Source organism: Rattus norvegicus, chromosome 7 (genome assembly GCF_036323735.1).
Source record: "Rattus norvegicus strain BN/NHsdMcwi chromosome 7, GRCr8, whole genome shotgun sequence".
In the NCBI taxonomy this organism is placed as follows: Eukaryota; Metazoa; Chordata; class Mammalia; order Rodentia; family Muridae; genus Rattus; species Rattus norvegicus.
In genome coordinates this window covers 3750826-3772556 of record NC_086025.1, presented here as the reverse complement: position 1 = coordinate 3772556, position 21731 = coordinate 3750826, and the positions used below count along the sequence as shown (strand labels likewise).

The following is a 21731-nucleotide window of genomic DNA, read 5'->3' as shown; positions in this document are numbered from 1 at the left end:
TGGCACATTTCCTTACCATCTGAGCATCTATTGTTTAGACTGATCATGATTGAGTTACTGATATACCTTTTTAATATCTGTATGAAGGGAAAATGAAAATATCAGTATATTTCAGTTGTCATTATGAATTATGCATACATGATGTAAAATAAATTATGTTCTTGCTCTTTGATGATTAACTTAACTTCAAAACTTTGTTCAGCAATTATATACATATTGGCTAAAAGTACTGGGAGTTTTATTTCTGAGATCAAGAATCAAGGTCTCTATAAGGCAAAAAGGCAAAATTTGTAGCGGAGTCTTTTTAAAAAGAGGAATATTATTTAATTGTTTAAAATAGAAAGATATAATGACATTTATTATTTTGTTTAAAAAATACTAATAGAAAGTACATTGTTTACTTTTTTACTTTGATGTGTAGACTATTCCTTTATATAATTAACTTGACCACTGATTTTCACAAAGTAAAACAAGCATTTTGTTTTATAGAAAAGATGACATAAGAAAAGTATAATGTCGATAATGAAGTATTAAAAGAATGTATATTCAATTTGTAAATTTAATAGAATATCAAAGTAATAGTTGCAGAACAACAACATACAGTATTCTTCCTTTAAATATGGAAAATGTATCTTCAGAGATATGATCAGATGCAGACAATATAAGATGCAGAAAGAGGGGGGACAGAGAGATAAGGTGGCAGAGACACACAGACACACACACACACACACACACACACAGAGAGAGAGAGAGAGAGAGAGAGAGAGAGAGAGAGAGAGATGCTTCACTTGTTGTGACTCATGTTTGTGTTTCCATGTTTTCTGTGTTGAATTTATCAATTAGATTTGCTATAGACAAACCGTCAGAGATGAGGAACAGAACTTCAGTGACATACTTCATCCTTCTGGGTCTGACAGACGATCCTGAGCTTCAGGTTGTGATTTTCTTTTTTCTGTTTCTCACATATATGCTGAGCATTACTGGAAATTTAACCATCATTACACTCACTCTGCTCGATTCCCACCTGAAGACTCCCATGTATTTCTTCCTCAGGAATTTCTCCTTCCTAGAAATTTCATTTACTTCTGTCTGTAACCCTAGGTTTTTGGTCAGCATCCTAACTAAAGACAAATCAATCTCCTATAATGCATGTGTTGCCCAACTATTTTTCTTTATCTTCCTTGGCTCAACAGAGTTTTTCCTTCTGGCATCCATGTCCTATGATCGCTATGTGGCAATTTGCAAGCCCCTGCACTATACAACCATCATCAGTAACAAGATCTGCCACCAGCTCATCATCAGCTCTTGGCTGGCTGGTTTCTTGGTAATTTTTCCTCCACTGGCCATGGGCTTAGAGTTAGATTTCTGTGACTCCAACATTATTGACCACTTCACATGTGACTCTGCCCCTTTGCTGCAAATATCCTGCACAGACACAAGTACTTTGGAGCTCATGAGCTTTATATTAGCTTTGATCACACTTATGACCACACTGATGCTGATAATTCTCTCTTACACCTGTATTCTCAGAACTATTCTGAAATTTCCCTCAGCCAAACAAAGGGAAAAGGCCTTTGCAACCTGCTCCTCACACATGATTGTTGTCTCCATATCCTATGGAAGCTGCATCTTCATGTATGTGAAAACATCTGCCAAGGCTGGAGTCGCTTTGACAAAGGGGGTGGCTATGCTCAACACCTCTGTTGCCCCCATGCTCAATCCTTTTATCTACACTTTAAGGAACCAACAGGTGAAACAAGCATTTAAGGATCTCGTGAGAAGAAAGCTTGCCTCAAAATGCTGATCTGATTTAGCCTACAAATGAAACAAGGAAATACATTTATTATATGGCACTCTGATTTTAGGCTGGCAATGTTTGTGTATTCAAAGCACTTTAGAGAAACAAAATTATCTGAACCAGTTTTTTACCAATAGAAAACTAATACCTAGCTTTATTAATATGTTTCACCATCTGTACAATAAAGTACAAAAGTTTTATTTTAGTCAATCTTATTTACTAAGATTTATTCCTCCTTGGGTGTACCCAGTAAAATCCCTTATCTTTGAACTACATTTTCAGAGAATTCTAAACCTATAAAAATATAGGACCTTGAATCAGTTACCTGGCTTGTCAGCATTTCTCAGTTGTCCCTGCTTGCCCTGTACCAATTACACTGTTTGAGTTTGCACAGGGGACGATAACTGGAGTTATGCCCTCATCTACCTATGTACTTTTCTCTGTTTAATGATTTCCAGAGAAAAAGGAAGACTCCACATATTGGTCATATTAAGTCAATTTTAAGATTTTCCTAAAAAAAAATCAAGACTTTCTAAGGAAAAGACTTTAAAAAGTCATTTTGCAGAAATCCCCACCCCCAAAATACAACATGTGAACACCAAAATCCAAAAATTAGAGAATGAAGAACAGGGATTGGAGCAATCTGCTCAGGTTTACTGAAACTGTGTCAAGTAGCTGTGCTGGCTTCATGACTCTTGCTGCTTCCAATGGACATAGCTGTGCCAATTAAGGAGTACAATATGAGAAATACCAATACATATGAACAGTACATTAAAATATGGTGTTCTCAATAAAGAAATACAAAACAAATTATTAAAAGGAAAAGGGAGATACAAACTTTTTTACTGAACAAAAAACAACATAAAACTTATTAAAACCCACTTAAAGATTCAAAATAGATTGTTTATGTTGATGATAGCAAATTAACAGAAAATGTTTACTTTGCAAGTTATTGTCTTTAGAATATTTTCATATTTATTGTGATTTTATTTTTATAGTAGCTTAAACAACAAAAATATAATACAGTATTAAGAATAACTCTTTAGTCGTTATTTCCTCGGGAAAGAAAGAGAAGTGAAAGGGATGTGATTCTGCTTCAGTTAAAATATATTGGAAAAAGAATGATTTTATGCTTGTCAAAATGTTCTAATTACAGTTATTACTGAAATAAATGGGCAATAACATATATTTATTTAAAAAATCTTAAATTTTGGGAGAACCCAACGTCTCTGAAGAAAACCTCTCTAGAAATCTCCCTTACCAAAGGGAGTGATTTATTAATTTTAATATCTGTACTGTGTGCCTCCTAAATCTATTGTCTTCATTTCAGGTGTCCTAGTCTACTTTTTAAAGGTTTGTATATGGTAGTGGGGCTGGCGGAGTGGACCATGTCACCAAACAGAACTGGTAAGGTAGTAGTAGCAAGTTCATAATGGTAAATCTCATAATTGAGAACAACAGGAATTCAAACTAGCTTTGAACCAGGACCCTCTTCTGGAACATGTAACCACAACACTCCACTAAGAACATGACAACCAGTCATGTTACACAGAACTTAAAGTTCTCCATGTTAATGAGGTATCTAAATAGGCCACATGGGCTTAGTCAATGTGATCCCTTCATAGGCATCGCTTCATGAAAAAGGTATTTAATCTCTTATTCAGCCTGAGTAAGATGTATACATTCCCATCCACCATGAATAGAGCAGTTTGGACAAGCAAGGACTGTGTCCACCAAGGATTGCCACAGGAGAAAGGGGATGGCATTTATAATTTAGAGCCACACCTCAGCCTCCCATAGAAGCCCCTATAAATTCCTGTCACTCCAGCTGGATTCCCCCTATCCCAGGCTCATAGTGTCCAGGACTCCTGTTCCAAACTCCTCTGATCCCCCAGCAGTGACTAGGCATACAGGAGGATGGGAAGCACTGTTCTCAACTCTTCACAGTTTCTAGCCGTATCTAGGTGTACAGGGGTTTGAGAAACACAGCTTCTTTCCCAGCCCCTGCTGTTTCTTACCTGGAGAAACACCTACCTGGACACCTATATTATATTGCCCTTGCATTTTACCTATGCTGAGGGGCATATAGGCAACATGCTGACACCCCAGAGGAGAGGTGTGAATACAGGTGCTCAGTAGTACATAAAATATTAGAATTTGACAGTGGACCACACCTTTACTGCCATAAGTTGGGAGGCAGAGGCAAGTGAATCAGCCTGATCTATAAAGTGAGTTCCAGGACACCAGGGCTACAAAAAGAGAAACCCTGTCCTCCGTAGCCATGAGAGAGAGAGAAAGAGAGAGAGAGAGAGAGAGAGAGAGAGAGAGAGAGAGAGAGAGAGTTTGTAAATAAACATTGTCACACAGAAGAAAAATACAATCTGACCAATTGAAAACATAGGAAAGGCACAGAAGTTCTAAGAAATCTTGCCTAGCTTAGTAGGTGAGAGGGGATTCTTCTGTGCCCAGGACATGTTATGTTAGTCATTGTTCTTGCAGCTTCTCTTGCTTTTTGTTTTCCATTGTTTTAATTTTACCTTAAGGTTATTATATGATTATACTCCTAGAATAATGACTCTGAGACTAATCATTTATTAATAAATGACTGAACCATAAGCTTTGGTTTGTTACCTCCATGTATCTAATTTCCTCAGAGTCTGGGCAAATCTCCCATGCATGACTCTGTCTCAGAATCAATTACCACTCCCCTCTCTCTTGTTCTCTGTCTCTGTCTCTCTGTCTCTGTCTCTCTCTGTCTCTGTCTCTCTGTCTCTGTCTCTCTGTCTGTCTCTCTCTCTCACCCTCACTCTTGCTCTTTCTCATTCTGGCTATCTGCTCAGTCTCCTACATTCTATTCCAGCTTCCCTCCATTGGCATTAGGTTTTTTATTGACAGGCGATGCCTCCACACAATGCATAAAAAATTCTCTCTACAGGTATCATCTTTGTTAATCTCACAGCAAAGTACCTTATCCTTTGGCTCCTACTGTCTTTCTATCCACTCTTTTACAAAGGACTCTGAGCCTTAGGTGTGGAAGAGTATTGACCATGTCTTCACTGGGGGCTCCGTCCTGGGTTTTGTACAATAATATCTTCTATAAGGACTGCAGTGTTTTCACTTTTAAAGTTCTCTACCTTTATCATCTGCATTGAAACATAATTGATATATTAAAAATTGCACATAGTTAAAACATAAAGCCACCGGAAGTCACACACCCGCGGATCCCGGCCCGCAGCAGCTCTCTGCTCCCAGACCCGGTGAGAGAGAGACCCAACCACCTGGTCAGGTGGGCACTCCTGAGGCTGCAGAGCGGAAGAGACCACCAACTCTGCTCACCCCTGCCCACATCCCTGGCCCAAGAGGAAACTGTATAAGGCCTCTGGGCTCCCGTGGGGAAGGGCCCAGGAGCGGCAGGACCCCTGTGCCTGAGACACCGCCGGAACCTGAAAGAAACAAACCGGATAAACAGTTCTCTGCACCCAAATCCCGTGGGAGGAAGAGCTAAACCTTCAGAGAGGCAGACAAGCCTGGGAAACCAGAAGTGACTGCTCCCTGCACACACATCTCGGACGCCAGAGGAAAAAGCCAAAGACCATCTGGAACCCTGGTGCACTGAAGCTCCCGGAAGGGGCGGCACAGGTCTTCCTGGTTGCTGCCGCTGCAGAGAGCCTGTGGGCAGCACCCCACGAGCGAACCTGAGCCTCGGGACCACAGGTAAGACCAAATTTTCTGCTGCAAGAAAGCTGCCTGGTGAACTCAAGACACAGGCCCACAGGAAAAGCTGAAGACCTGTAGAGAGGAAAAACTACACGCCAGAAAGCAGAACACTCTGTCCCCATAACTGACTGAAAGAGAGGAAAACAGGTCTACAGCACTCCTGTCACACAGGCTTATAGGACAGTCTAGCCACTGTCAGAAATAGCAGAACAAAGTAACACTAGAGATAATCTGATGGCGAGAGGCAAGCGCAGGAACCCAAGCAACAGAAACCAAGACTACATGCCATCATCGGAGCCCAATTCTCCCACCAAAACAAACATGGAATATCCAAACACACCAGAAAAGCAAGATCTAGTTACAAAATCATATTTGATCATGATGCTGGAGGACTTCAAGAAAGACATGAACACACTTAGGGAAGCACAGGAAAACATTAATAAACAAGTAAAAGCCTACAGAGAGGAATCGCAAAAATCCCTGAAAGAATTCCAGGAAAACACAATCAAACAGTTGAAGGAATTAAAAATGGAAATAGAAGCAATCAAGAAAGAACACATGGAAACAACCCTGGATATAGAAAACCAAAAGAAGAGACAAGGAGCTGTACATACAAGCCTCACCAACAGAATTCAAGAGATGGAAGAGAGAATCTCAGGAGCAGAAGATTCCATAGAAATCATTGACTCAACTGTCAAAGATAATGTAAAGCGGAAAAAGCTACTGGTCCAACACATACAGGAAATCCAGGACTCAATGAGAAGATCAAACCTAAGGATAATAGGTATAGAAGAGAGTGAAGACTCCCAGCTCAAAGGACCAGTAAATATCTTCAACAAAATCATAGAAGAAAACTTCCCTAACCTAAAAAAAGAGATACCCATAGACATACAAGAAGCCTACAGAACTCCAAATAGATTGGACCAGAAAAGAAACACCTCCCGTCACATAATTGTCAAAACACCAAACGCACAAAATAAAGAAAGAATATTAAAAGCAGTAAGGGAAAAAGGTCAAGTAACATATAAAGGGAGACCTATCAGAATCACACCAGACTTCTCGCCAGAAACTATGAAGGCCAGAAGATCCTGGACTGATGTCATACAGACCCTAAGAGAACACAAATGCCAGCCCAGGTTACTGTATCCAGCAAAACTCTCAATTAACATTGATGGAGAAACCAAGATATTCCATGACAAAACCAAATTTACACAATATCTTTCTACAAATCCAGCACTACAAAGGATAATAAATGGTAAAGCCCAACATAAGGAGGCAAGCTATACCCTAGAAGAAGCAAGAAACTAATCATCTTGGCAACAAAACAAAGAGAATGAAAGCACACAAACATAACCTCACATCCAAATATGAATATAAAGGGAAGCAATAATCACTATTCCTTAATATCTCTCAATATCAATGGCCTCAACTCCCCAATAAAAAGACATAGATTAACAAACTGGATACACAATGAGGACCCTGCATTCTGCTGCCTACAGGAAACACACCTCAGAGACAAAGACAGACACTACCTCAGAGTGAAGGGCTGGAAAACAACTTTCCAAGCAAATGGTCAGAAGAAGCAAGCTGGAGTAGCCATTCTAATATCAAATAAAATCAATTTCCACCTAAAAGTCATCAAAAAAGATAAGGAAGGACACTTCATATTCATCAAAGGAAAAATCCACCAAGATGAACTCTCAATCCTAAATATCTATGCCCCAAATACAAAGGCACCTACATACGTAAAAGAAACCTTACTAAAGCTCAAAACACACATTGCACCTCACACAATAATAGTGGGAGACTTCAACACCACACTCTCATCAATGGACAGATCATGGAAACAGAAATTAAACAGTGATGTCGACAGACTAAGAGAAGTCATGAGCCAAATGGACTTAACGGATATTTATAGAACATTCTATCCTAAAGCAAAAGGATATACCTTCTTCTCAGCTCCTCATGGTACTTTCTCCAAAATTGACCATATAATTGGTCAAAAAACGGGCCTCAACAGGTACAGAAAGATAGAGATAATCCCATGCATGCTATCGGACCACCACGGCCTAAAACTGGTCTTCAATAACAATAAGGGAAGAATGCCCACATATACGTGGAAATTGAACAATGCTCTACTCAATGATAACCTGGTCAAGGAAGAAATAAAGAAAGAAATTAAAAACTTTTTAGAATTTAATGAAAATGAAGATACAACATACCCAAACTTATGGGACACAATGAAAGCTGTGCTAAGAGGAAAACTCATAGCGCTGAGTGCCTGCAGAAAGAAACAGGAAAGAGCATATGTCAGCAGCTTGACAGCACACCTAAAAGCTCTAGAACAAAAAGAAGCAAATACACCAAGGAGGAGTAGAAGGCAGGAAATAATCAAACTCAGAGCTGAAATCAACCAAGTAGAAACAAAAAGGACCATAGAAAGAATCAACAGAACCAAAAGTTGGTTCTTTGAGAAAATCAACAAGATAGATAAACCCTTAGCCAGACTAACGAGAGGACACAGAGAGTGCGTCCAAATTAACAAAATTAGAAATGAAAAGGGAGACATAACTACAGATTCAGAGGAAATTCAAAAAATCATCAGATCTTACTATAAAAACCTATATTCAACAAAATTTGAAAATCTTCAGGAAATGGACAATTTCCTAGACAGATACCAGGTATCGAAGTTAAATCAGGAACAGATAAACCAGTTAAACAACCCCATAACTCCTAAGGAAATAGAAGCAGTCATTAAAGGTCTTCCAACCAAAAAGAGCCCAGGTCCAGACGGGTTTAGTGCAGAATTCTATCAAACCTTCATAGAAGACCTCATACCAATATTACCCAAACTATTCCACAAAATTGAAACAGATGGAGCACTACCGAATTCCTTCTACGAAGCCACAATTACTCTTATACCTAAACCACACAAAGAAACAACAAAGAAAGAGAACTTCAGACCAATTTCCCTTATGAATATCGACGCAAAAATACTCAATAAAATTCTGGCAAACCGAATTCAAGAGCACATCAAAACAATCATCCACCATGATCAAGTAGGCTTCATCCCAGGCATGCAGGGATGATTTAATATACGGAAAACCATCAACGTGATCCATCATATAAACAAACTGAAAGAACAAAACCACATGATCATTTCATTAGATGCTGAGAAAGCATTTGACAAAATTCAACACCCCTTCATGATAAAAGTCCTGGAAAGAATAGGAATTCAAGGCCCATACCTAAACATAGTAAAAGCCATATACAGCAAACCAGTTGCTAACATTAAACTAAATGGAGAGAAACTCGAAACAATCCCACTAAAATCAGGGACTAGACAAGGCTGCCCACTCTCTCCCTACTTATTCAATATAGTTCTTGAAGTTCTAGCCAGAGCAATCAGACAACAAAAGGAGATCAAGGGGATACAGATCGGAAAAGAAGAAGTCAAAATATCACTATTTGCAGATGACATGATAGTATATTTAAGTGATCCCAAAAGTTCCACCAGAGAACTACTAAAGCTGATAAACAACTTCAGCAAAGTGGCTGGGTATAAAATTGACTCAAATAAATCAGTTGCCTTCCTCTATACAAAAGAGAAACAAGCCGAGAAAGAAATTAGGGAAACGACACCCTTCATAATAGACCCAAATAATATAAAGTACCTCGGTGTGACTTTAACCAAGCAAGTAAAAGATCTGTACAATAAGAACTTCAAGACACTGAGGAAAGAAATTGAAGAAGACCTCAGAAGATGGAAAGATCTCCCATGCTCATGGATTGGCAGGATTAATATAGTAAAAATGGCCATTTTACCAAAAGCAATCTACAGATTCAATGCAATCCCCATCAAAATACCAATCCAATTCTTCAAAGAGTTAGACAGAACAATTTGCAAATACATCTGGAATAACAAAAAACCCAGGATAGCTAAAGCTATCCTCAACAATAAAAGGACTTCAGGGGGAATCACTATCCCTGAACTCAAGCAGTATTACAGAGCAATAGTGATAAAAACTGCATGGTATTGGTACAGAGACAGACAGATAGACCAACGGAATAGAATTGAAGACCCAGAAATGAACCCACACACCTATGGTCACTTGATTTTTGACAAAGGAGCCAAAACCATCCAATGGAAAAAAGATAGCATTTTCAGCAAATGGTGCTGGTTCAACTGGAGGGCAACATGTAGAAGAATGCAGATCGATCCATGCTTATCACCCTGTACAAAGCTTAAATCCAAGTGGATCAAGGACCTCCACATCAAACCAGACACACTCAAACTAATAGAAGAAAAACTAGGGAAGCATCTGGAACACATGGGCACTGGAAAAATTTTTCTGAACAAAACACCAATGGCTTATGCTCTAAGATCAAGAATCGACAAATGGGATCTCATAAAACTGCAAAGCTTCTGTAAGGCAAAGGACACGGTGGTTAGAACAAAACGGCAACCAACAGATTGGGAAAAGATCTTTACCAATCCTACAACAGATAGAGGACTTATATCCAAAATATACAAAGAACTCAAGAAGTTAGACTGCAGGGAAACAAATAACCCTATTAAAAAATGGGGTTCAGAGCTAAACAAAGAATTCACAGCTGAGGAATGCCGAATGGCTGAGAAACACCTAAAGAAATGTTCAACATCTTTAGTCATAAGGGAAATGCAAATCAAAACAACCCTGAGATTTCACCTCACACCAGTGAGAATGGCTAAGATCAAAAACTCAGGTGACAGCAGATGCTGGCGAGGATGTGGAGAAAGAGGAACACTCCTCCATTGTTGGTGGGATTGCAGACTGGTAAAACCACTCTGGAAATCAGTCTGGAGGTTCCTCAGAAAATTGGACATTGAACTGCCTGAGGATCCAGCTATACCTCTCTTGGGCATATACCCAAAAGATGCCTCAACATATAAAAGAGACACGTGCTCCACTATGTTCATCGCAGCCTTATTTATAATAGCCAGAAAATGGAAAGAACCGAGATGCCCTTCCACAGAGGAATGGATACAGAAAATGTGGTACATCTACACAATGGAATATTACTCAGCTATCAAAAACAACGAGTCTATGAAATTCGTAGGCAAATGGTTGGAACTGGAAAATATCATCCTGAGTGAGCTAACCCAATCACAGAAAGACATACATGGTATGCACTCATTGATAAGTGGCTATTAGCCCAAATGCTTGAATTACCCTAGATCCCTAGAACAAACGAAACTCAAGACGGATGATCAAAATGTGAATGCTTCACTCCTTCTTTAAATGAGGAAAAAGAATAACCTTGGCTGGGAAGGGAGAGGCAAAGATTAAAACAGAGACTGAAGGAACACCCATTCAGAGCCTGCCCCACAGGTGGCCCATACATATACAGCCACCCAATTGGACAAGATGGATGAAGCAAAGAAGTGCAGACCGACAGGAGCCGGATGTAGATCGCTCCTGAGAGACACAGCCAGAATACAGCAAATACAGAGGCGAATGCCAGCAGCAAACCACTGAGCTGAGAATAGGTCCCCCGTTGAAGGAATCAGAGAAAGAACTGGAAGAGCTTGAAGGGGCTCGAGACCCCAAAAGTACAACAATGTCAAGCATCCAGAGCTTCCAGGGACTAAGCCACTACCTAAAGACTATATATGGACTGACCCTGGACTCTGACCCCATAGGTAGCAATGAATATCCTAGTAAGAGCACCAGTGGAAGGGGAAGCCCTGGGTCCTGCTAAGACTGAACCCCCAGTGAACTAGACTATGGGGGGAGGGCGGCAATGGGGGGAGGGTTGGGAGGGGAACACCCATAAGGAAGGGGAGGGGGGAGGGGGATTTTGCCCGGAAACCGGGAAAGGGAATAACACTTGAAATGTATATAAGAAATACTCAAGTTAATAAAAAAAAATAAATAAAATAAAAAAAAATTAAAGGCAAAACAAAAAAAAAACATAAAGCCATATTATCTTTTGCATGTACCATACATTCAACCATTAGCATAGTTAAGGTAATGAACAACTACCATTAAAAAGTGTCTTCTCTCCATTTAGTTTTTTATGTGTTTTTTAAAAATGTTTAGTTAGTAAACTGCAATAAATCCACTCTCCTCACACAAATAAAAGCACAACATAGTGGTGTCAACTATAAACAAAGGTTTATACAGTATCTCCCTATAAGTTATGTACCTGTCATAAAAGAAAATATAAATTTTCAAAATCAGCTCCACATTCCAAGTCTTCATCCATATCCAATGACATCATTCCATTCTCCAAGTTTGAATATTTTCATTATTGTATGGTGGTGGAAATGCAGAGTATCATTGAGTTTGTATAGTGTCTTCCAAGTTCATCTATGGCATGTTGTATGGGAATATTTCCTTATTGTTTTATGCTGAATAATATCCAAGCCTATATAAGTGACACATTTTTATCCACTAACTTCTCAATGAACATTAAATTTGTTTGACCATTTTGATTCTTGTGAAAGATGATGTAATGTGCATACAGGTATGTCTTGACTCATGTGAATTTTGAATACATAACATTATTGTGTGGTGATGTGATTAGTGCATCATTGATACCTCTATCTTTTAAATGATTTTCAGAGTTATTTACTAATTCATATGTATATTTGAAAGAGTATGTGTCATACTCCACAGGACACTGGTACTGGGTCTGCAAACAACTAGAGTCAATTCTGTCCTTCCATACTGTAGGATCCGGTTGTCAGGCTTGGTGTCAAATACCCTTACCTGCTTGATCGACCCTGACTACCTTAGTTAGCTCTGATTTTATGTTTTCTGAGGAACAGTCAGAATATTTTTTGTAAGATGTGTATCATTTTAAAATTCCCAATGGTGCATACACAATTTTCTGATACTCAACACCTTTCTATGTGGGAAATAAGACTCACAGCTTTCTGCTTTTTCTTGAGTCAGAGACAACACCTCTTCCTACTGTTAGGAGTCTCATGTGAAGGCGAAACTGTACAACTGTTACTTATAGTCAAAGGACATAGATTAGTCCCATGCTTGCTCCCTGGTTGTTGGTTCAGTCTCTTTGGGCCTCTATGCAGCTGAATCTTTTGGCTTTCTGTGGTATACTTTACCCATCTGGTTCTTATAATTCTTCCTTCTCTTCTTCCACGGACCTCTTAAGCTCTGCCTAATATTTATCTGTGGGTCTCTACCATTTGTTTTCATCTGTCACTGGGCAACACCTCTCTGATAATGGTTATGCAAGGCTCCCGCCTGCAAGTGTAGCAGAATATCATTGAAGTGTCAGACATAGGCTCCCTCTCATGGCATGAGTCTCAAGCTAGACTAGTCATTTGTTGTCATTTCCTCAATTTCTGTTCCAACTTTACTCATGTGCATCTGGGCAGAACAAATTGTAGGGTGAAGGGTTTGTGGCTGGGTTGGTGTCCAAATGCCTCCACTGGAAATCTTTAATTATTATAGGAAATGGCCCAAAAGGTAACTTAAAAGGAGCACCAATGAATTATAGTTGAATCTCACTGAGTAAGAGAGATAGAATATACTTTTGGAGGGTGGTGGAAGGAGATTGGATGGGGGAAGAGTAGGAATAGGAATAGGAGGAATTTGATGGGTGGGAAGGAAGGTAGTGAGTACTGAGAGATTCAACTGTAATAAGGGTGTCTCTGGAATGATATAAGAACTTAGGGCAATGGAAACTACTAAAAATTTGTGAGGATGACCTGACCTAAGACTCCTAGCAATTGGACATACAGAGCTTGAGCCATCCATTTCTCTCCTTGCCCCCTCCCCCTGCTTCTATAAGGGTGCTCCCCCACCCACACACCCATCTACTCCCTCCCGCCTCCCTGCCCTGGCATTCCCCTGTATTGGGGCATCAAGCCTTCAGAAGACCAAGGGCTTCTCCTCCCAGAAATGCCCCAATAAGGCCATCCTCTGCTACATATGCAGCTGGAGCCATGGGTCACTCCACGTATACTATTTGGCTGGTGGTTTAGTCCCTGGAAGCTCTGGAGGGTCTGGTAAGTTGATGTTGTTTTTCTTCCTATGGGGTTGCAAACCTCCACTGGAGACCCTGTTCTCAGTCTAATTGTTGGCTGCAAACATCAGCCTCTGTATTTGTCAGGCTTGGCAGAACTTCTCAATAGACAGCTACACCAGGCTCCGGTCAGCATGTACTTCTTGGTATCTGCAATAGTGTCAGGGTTTGGTGATTGTATTTGTGATGGATCCCCAGGTGGGGCCATCTCTGGATGGCCTTTCCATCAGTTTCTGTAGCACACTTTGTCTCTGTACTTCCTCTAGTGAGTATTGTGTTCCCCATTCTAAGATGGATTGAAGCATCCAAACTTTGTTCTTCCTTCTTTTGAGCTTCATGTTGTCTGTGAATTGTATCTTGTCCATTCTGAGCTCTTGGGCTAATATCCACTTATCAGTGAGTGCATATCATGTGTATTCTTTCGTAATTTTGTGATTGGGTTACCTCAAACTGGTTATTCTTTAGTTCCATGCATTTGCCTAAGAATTTCAAGAAGTCATTTTTTCTAAAGCTGTGTAGTACTCCATTGTATAACTGTACCACATTTTCTGTATCCATTCCTCTGTTGAAGGACATCTCGGTTCTTTCCAGCTTCTGGCTATTATAAATAAGTCTACTATGAACACAGTGGAGCATGTGTCTTTGTTGTATGTTGGAGCATCTTTTGGGTATATGCCCAGGAGTAGTATAGCTGAATCCTCAGGCAATACTATGTCCAATTTTGGGGAACCTCCAAACTGATTTCTAGAGTGGTTGTATTAGGTTTCAATCCCACGAAAAATGGAGGAGTGTTCCTCCTTCTCCATATCATTGCCAGCACCTGCTGTCACCTGAGTTTTTGGTCTTAGCCATTCTGACTGATATGAAGTGGAATCTCAGGGTCGTTTTGCTTTGCATTTCCCAGATGACTAAGGATGTTTAGTATTTCTTTAGGTGCTTCACAGCCATTCGATATTCTTTAGTCAACAATTCATTTTTGAGCTCTGTCCTCCATTTTTTTAATTGGATGTTTCTTTATTTACATTTCAAATAGATTCCTGTGCATAAGCCTCCTTTCCTAGATTCCTGTGAATAAGCCTCCTATTCCCTCCCCTTCTTCATAAGGGTGTTCCCCCATCCACTCCCTTACCACCCCGCCTGACATTCCCCTACACTGGGGATACAACATCGGCAGAACCAAGGGCTTCCCCTTCCACTAGTGCCCAACAAGGCAATTCTCTGCTACATATGCAGTTGTAGCCCTCGGTCAGTCCATGTATCATCTTTGTGTCCCCCATTTTTAATAGGGTTATTTGAGTCTCCGAGTACAACCTCCTGAGTTCTTTGTATATATTGGATGTATGGAATCCCCATCAAAATTCCTACTCATTTCATCATACCATTAGTATATTTCTTATATACATTTCAAGTGTTATTCCCTTTCCCGGTTTCCGGGCAAACATCCCCCTCCCCCCTCCCCTTCCTTATGGGTGTCCCCCTCCCAACCCTCCCCCCATTGCCGCCCTCCCCCCATAGTCTAGTTCACTGGGGGTTCAGTCTTAGCAGGACCCAGGGCTTCCCCTTCCACTGGTGCAGAAAGAGCAATTCTCAAATTTATTTGGAATAACAATAATCATGGGATAGCAAAATATATCCTCGACTGGGAAAATTACCATCCATTACTTCAAGCTATATTACAGAGCAATAGTGATAAAAAAACTGTATTGTATTGGTACTGAGACAGGCAGGTAGATCATTGGAATACAGTTGAAGATCCAGAAATGAACCCACACACCTATGGTCACTTTTGACAAAGGAGCTTAAACCATCTAGTGAAAAAAAGACAGCATTTTCAACAAAGAGTGCTGGTTCAACTGACAGTCAGCATGTAGAAGAATGCAAATCGATCCATTTATTTTCTGGTTTCTTTTTCTTTTTAAGCTTAAACCTTCATTTTTTTTCTTTTATTGGATATTTTTATTTACATTTCAAAGCTATTTCTTTTCCTGGTTTCCAGGACATAAGCTCCCTCTCCCATTCCCCTCCCCTTCTTCTTCCATCCACTTCCTTCACCTCCCCTCAAAATTCCCCTACACTAGGTGGTTTCAGCCTTGGCATGACCAAGGGCTTCTCCTTCCGTTGGTGCCTAACAAGGCCATCCTTTGCTACATATGCAGCTGGAGCCCTGGATCAGTCCATGTCTTTGGGTAGTGGTTCAGTCCCTGGGAGCTCTTGTTGGTTGGCATTGTTGTTCTTATGAATTTGCAAGCCCCTTCAGCTCTTTCAATCCCTTCTCTAATTCCTCCAATGGGAATCCCGTTCTCAATTCAATGGGTTGCTGCTAGGATTCACCTCTGTATTTGACATGCTCTGGCTGTGCCTCTCAGAAAATATCTATATCTGGCTCCTGTCAGTATGCAATCTTGTCTAGTTTTGGTAGATAGATAGATAGATAGATAGATAGATAGATAGATAGATAGATAGATAGATGGATGGATAGATCCATTCTTATCTCCTTGTACAAAGTTCAAGTCCAAATGGATCAAGGTCTTCCACATAAAGCCAGATATACTAAAAGTAATAGAAGAGAAAGTGAGGACGTGCCAGAAACATGTGGGCACAGGGGAAATTTTCCTGAAAAGACCAACAGTGGCTTATTCTCTAAAACCAACAATAGACAAAGGGGACCTCATAAAATTGCAAAGCTTCTGTAAGGTAAAGGACACTGTCGATAGGATAAAACAGCAACCATCCTATTGGGAAAAGATCTTTATCAACCCTCAACTCTTTCCTCAGTTGTGCTTTTAAGTAGCTTCTCTTTCCTGTCTGTTCTCATGCGAGTTGGACATTTCTTGTCTCTGACTCATTCTGTCAAATCTTTGACATGTTTGTCCCTCAATTAGACATGACTTTCAAACATGGCTGTTTTGTTCTACTAAGTTTATCTATATTGGTTTAGATTAAATTTGTGTTCTAATGGCATGTCTGTATTCTGGCCACGGAGGCTAATGGTATGAAATTTAAGCCAGATCACACAGACTAACAAGTTCTTTGAATGGGATCCCTTGCCAGAGTAGCCATGCTGCTGGATTAAAATTCCTGTACACATACCTAAAAGAATAAAATATTATGAAGATAAAATCACTTCCATTGCAAAAAGACATCAAATACATATAATTATTTAGAATTTTACTTATTATTGTTAGTACAGAATGTTGGTTGCAACAGTGTGGAATGCAAGGGAAGGCTGCAGATGGATTTGTGGAGTCCATTCTTTCCTTCCAGCTTTAAATGTGATTCTGATACCAAACGCAGATAATCATGTTTCAAAACAAAGCATTTTTGCCTAGTGAGCCATCTAACTAGCCCAAATTCTAACAAAGTTGTGTTGGTAAAGAATAGCCTTTTGCTTGTCTCAAGAGCCATGTTTAATAATATTTCATCACTAGCCATCATACTCTAACAATAACAAATATATAAAACATAATGAAATAAGTCACATAAAATATTTAAGTAGCTATGGTTTTCACTTGTTTGAAGACACATTTTCAGCACAACTGCAACAAGAAGCTGAATGGCTTCATATAAAAACTGAATGCTATTGTTTTTCTTAGTCTTGTTCAGATTGCTATATTCAAATCATTTATTAATAGATGAATTCATTGCAGTCTTTTCTAAACAATATATCAAAATATCTCCCACAGTGTGTAGCATCACCTTATGGGGAAAAGACAATTTTTTTTAAATATCCAAGCATATCTCAAAATCTGTCTCTGTGATAGGAAGCATCTCAAATAAAAATAATAAAATAACTGACCTCAACCCTACACACATACACACACACACCAGTGTTCACTGTGGTAGTTACAAAGGTAAATCAAACCATAGGGAAAGCAAAGGTTTGATCCCTCATCTGGAGATTAAGCAAACAAACATCTTTAAGCTCTGACATGACTTTAATAAGGGTAATATGGATCCTGTGATCACATTTTCATACATCACGGGGAAAACTTAATACAAAGATCTACCCAGGGCTTCACTGTTCTATACTTGTCCAGAAACACGGCACTGCAAAAGTCACTTTTCTTTTGACTTTTGTAATTATTAGACTTCTTACTTCTTCCCCTATTCTTTTAGTTGTCTATTCTTTCTTTTATTCCTTATTTATGTTCATGATTAGTTCACTTTACATTAGATTGAGGACAGATGATTACCCATTCCTTCAGAACCAAATATTTGGAAGAGTCTACATGGTTTACCAAATGTTTTTATTAAACCATGGCAAAAGTTAACCATGTTTTAAAAGGTTGTAGTATCTGTCTAAGCTCTCAGTGTAATAGCATATAGCATGTTTTAAAAATAAAAGGTTATTTGTTTTACAGATTGAATTAATCATTTATGATGTTGATAAGGTCCAGTGAATTGTTTGCTCTATTATTATGTGATATCTTCTTTTCTGATGAAGTAGTCTTGCCTCTATTTTAAAGTGCATATATATATATATATATATATATATATATGAACACACACTGACACATACAGAAAAGCACACACATACATGTAGAAGACACATATAGACACACACATAGACATGTACATATAGATACTGATACACAGACCCACACAGATACATACAGACAGCCACACACATGAGAGACACAGTCACAAATAGCCACACAGACACTCACATACATAGACATATATGCAAGTATCAGCACACAGACGAAAACACATATAGACAGGCATATACACAAACTACACACACAGAGGCATACACATGAATACACAGACAAACATACACATATAATGCACAACAACAGACCCAGAGATATATACATGCACAAACACACACAAACCCAAACACACACAATGCACATGACACATACATGAGCAATACTACAAACACATGCACAAACATACACAAATACGTACATATACTATTATTGTTTCTGTATTTCTTCCTAGCTTATAGATTTAATATTTCTCATCTAAAACCAAAGTATTGCAATTTTCTATATTTATTTAATTTATCCACTGCTAATAACTCATAATGCCATGTTATAGTCTGTAGCAATGACTTTCAGATAAATAAGTAACAAACTTTTATCATGTGTCAATGCATAAACATCTGACATTCTAATCTTCATCAGGAAGACAGATAAAATTTAGAAACAGGGAAATTTAGTCACATCATAACAAGGCAATAAATATTCTTCAAACAAATCTCTTCTCCTATGTAATATGACTTAAAATACAAGTGAATTCATCATTTTGATACATATGCAAATATATCTGTCTACCAAAATCAAGGCACTAGCCTGAGACTTTCTACTCTCCTGCTTACTGTCTCCCTCAAGTATATCACTTGATCACAATCATTTGAATCATTTTCTCAAATAACAAACTTGAAACTTATCTTTCTAATATCACTGTTTTGCATGGATTATTTATTCAAATCTTTAACTCTCATTATACTTCTCAAAATAATATTTTTGTATTTTTTATACTATCCAAATATTCTGATTTGGGTTCTTTAGATTTTATTATATTATTGAATCATAAATGTTCTTGTTACAGCTATTAAACATTGGTTTAATCCAACTTAGCATTAGCCTAGGCAGCCAGGGCAATCTGTAGTCTCTCCCCTTGTCTTGGACATCACAGCTATTTTCATATCAGTATGGAAAACTGTTTCTAGAGCTATCCCATATAACACTGAGACAAGGTAAGGCAAGAACCTTTACTAGTCTGAAACATTAGCCGCTATGCCACAAGCCTGCATATGCCCTGAAATTGTAGGCCTTTCTGGTTGTGAGATTCATGAGATTCACTTGCAATCCAGGTTAGCAGTTGGTGATCAAAGAAATGCAATCAGCATTAGTGTCAAATCTAAAAACTCCAATATACAGTCAACTTTCTATGTACTAAATAATATTTTATTATCTATATAATTTAAACTTTATCAATGCAAGGAGAAACTATTACATAAATGAACTATGTGTTTTGATTAACAGAAATTGTGCTTTCTTAACTTGTTCAAAATATCACTTTATGAATTAATCCATGAAAGTATTTTTAAGAGTTAAGCCTGTATAATTACAAAATTATAATTATCAAAGGCCTTTAAAGAATATAACTGTATGTTTCTTTAAGCAACAGTTCTTTAATTATTTGTGCCTATTATATTTATGTCTATATGTTTGTATATCAAAGCTACTTTAGATTATGTATTTCAACAATAGAAAGACATTTTGATCTTGTGTAAAAGAAAATTAAAATAAAAATGCACATGATGGATTAGTTTCTATTTCTAGGCTTTCTTTTGGAGCTGAGGACCAAACCCAGGGCCTTGCATTGGATAGGCAAGCGCTCTACCACTGAGCTAAATCCCCAACCCTACAGATTAGTTTCTAATACTGGGCAAGTTGAAATTACACAAATAACTAATTGTAGATATTCATTATTAAAATTTCTTTTCTGCTTTAGGCAAATCATGTAAGTTTTATTACCTTTGTGAAGCAGAAAATATTTTTCTAAACATGGCTCCAAAGGCTTGTTTTACTTGTTTATTCCTCAGTGTATAAATGAATGGGTTCAACAAAGGGGCAACTGAAATGTTGAACACAGCTATTCCTTTGCTCAAAGTCACTCTTTCATTTGCTGAAGGTTTTATATAGATAAATATGCAACTCCCATAAGTGAGGGAAACAACAATCATGTGAGAAGAACAAGTGGGAAAGCCCTTTTTCTTTTGCTGAACAGAAGGGAATTTTGTAATTGTCTTGACAATGTGAGGATAAGAAAGGATGACTATTACTAATGTGACAATGAGTGTCATGAGAGCTAAGATGAAAGCAGTCACTTCTAGTAAATTTGTGTCTGAGCAAGACAGTTGTAGGACAGGAGAAACATCACAAAGGAAGTGGTCAATGACATTTGAAGCACAGAAATCTAAATCAAGGCCAATAATCAGTGGGGTGAAAATAACCAGGAATCCAGTTACCCAAGAACCTAGGACAAGCTGATGACAAACTTTACTGCTCATTATAGATGCATAGTGCAAGGGTTTGCAAATGGCAATATAGTGGTCATAGGACATGGTAGCCAAAAGAAAAAACTCTGTGCCTCCCAAGAATATGTAAAAGAATAATTGACAAATACAGCCATTATAGGAAATTGTCTTTTCCTGGGTTACAGTGGTGATTAAAAATCTGGGGATGCAGGTTGTTGTAAATAAAATTTCCAAGAAAGAGAAATTACGGAGGAAAAAATACATTGGTGTCTTGAGAAGGGGATCTAGCAGAGTGAGGGCAATGATAGTTAAGTTCCCTATCATACTCAGAAAGTAATTTAGCAAAAGAGATACAAAAATCACAATCTGTAACTGAGGATTGTCTGTCAGTCCAAGAAGAATAAATTCTATCTGTCTTGTATGGTTCTTCATTTCTCCTTGTCAAGTTCTAAGAACAAAAAGATTATATATATATATATATATATATATATATATATATATATATATATATATATATATATATATATACCTCCACATTAGTATATGTATATCCAGTAAACAAAAAACTTACAAGATCCATATTCTTTAGCATAGCCCTTTCAAATACATTATCCATGGATATTAGAGATATGGTTGTGACTATATAACAATAATATAGTTCTCCGGTCTGAATTCAAAGGTAATAGAGAATTCAAATCACCATTGGAAACTGATGTGAGCAACTTGTAAGAGCTAAGGAATTTTTACTTTCTTTTTTTTTTCTTTTTTTTAATTAACTTGAGAACTTTCAATTTAAAATTTGACTTAATTGAAACCAAGTATAAACTGTAAATTATTAAATATCTTTGCATTTGGAATAAAAATTCCATTAATATTATAGTAGTCTTTTAACCTAAGGGTAATTATGTCAGTATAATAAATTGAAATCTTTAGTTTTATTAGTAACATTTAATTTTCATGCTGAAGTATATGTCTTGTTACCTCTTATAGCTTTTCTGTGACGTACAGACAACTTTGTAGAGTAATAAAATCAGAAATTAAGTTTAAATGCAAAATAAATAATAAGTAAATATAAAACAATTGAGAGAGATTATTAAATATTTACAAAAATAAAATGAATGTCAGCATCAGATATCGGTTATATAATATAACCTTTAGTAAACGCTAAAATACAATCGCATTATTTAA

The 21731-nt window shown here is 38.0% G+C and overlaps 2 protein-coding genes across 3 annotated transcripts; one reads left to right on the top strand and one right to left on the bottom strand.

The window, feature by feature from the left end:
* The first annotated feature begins 868 nt into the window (after positions 1-868).
* Positions 869-7301, top strand: Or6c76b (olfactory receptor family 6 subfamily C member 76B). 2 transcript variants are annotated; one of them, XM_063264022.1, is made up of 2 exons: positions 869-1774; positions 7163-7301. In XM_063264022.1, the coding sequence occupies exons 1-2, from the start codon at positions 869-871 to the stop codon at positions 7223-7225; spliced, it is 969 nt and encodes a 322-aa protein (XP_063120092.1). In that variant the 3' UTR covers positions 7226-7301. The 2 variants fall into 2 exon arrangements, with proteins under 2 accessions (XP_063120092.1, NP_001001386.1); NM_001001386.1 differs by lacking the exon at positions 7163-7301 and having other exon boundaries at positions 869-1804.
* A 12735-nt stretch (positions 7302-20036) lies between these two features.
* Positions 20037-20975, bottom strand: Or6c70 (olfactory receptor family 6 subfamily C member 70). The gene has a single exon (NM_001000704.1). It carries the CDS (start codon positions 20973-20975, stop codon positions 20037-20039), a length of 939 nt encoding a protein of 312 aa, NP_001000704.1.
* Positions 20976-21731: the final 756 nt, after the last annotated feature.

Coding starts and splice junctions, on each gene's coding strand:
- Or6c76b (XM_063264022.1), top strand. CDS start 869: ATGAGGAACAGAACTTCAGTGACATACTTCATCCTTCTGGGTCTGACA. Junction 1,775..7,162: donor AACAAGCATTTAAGGATCTC/GTGAGAAGAAAG, acceptor TCATCAAAAAAG/ATAAGGAAGGACACTTCATA.
- Or6c70 (NM_001000704.1), bottom strand. CDS start 20,975: ATGAAGAACCATACAAGACAGATAGAATTTATTCTTCTTGGACTGACA.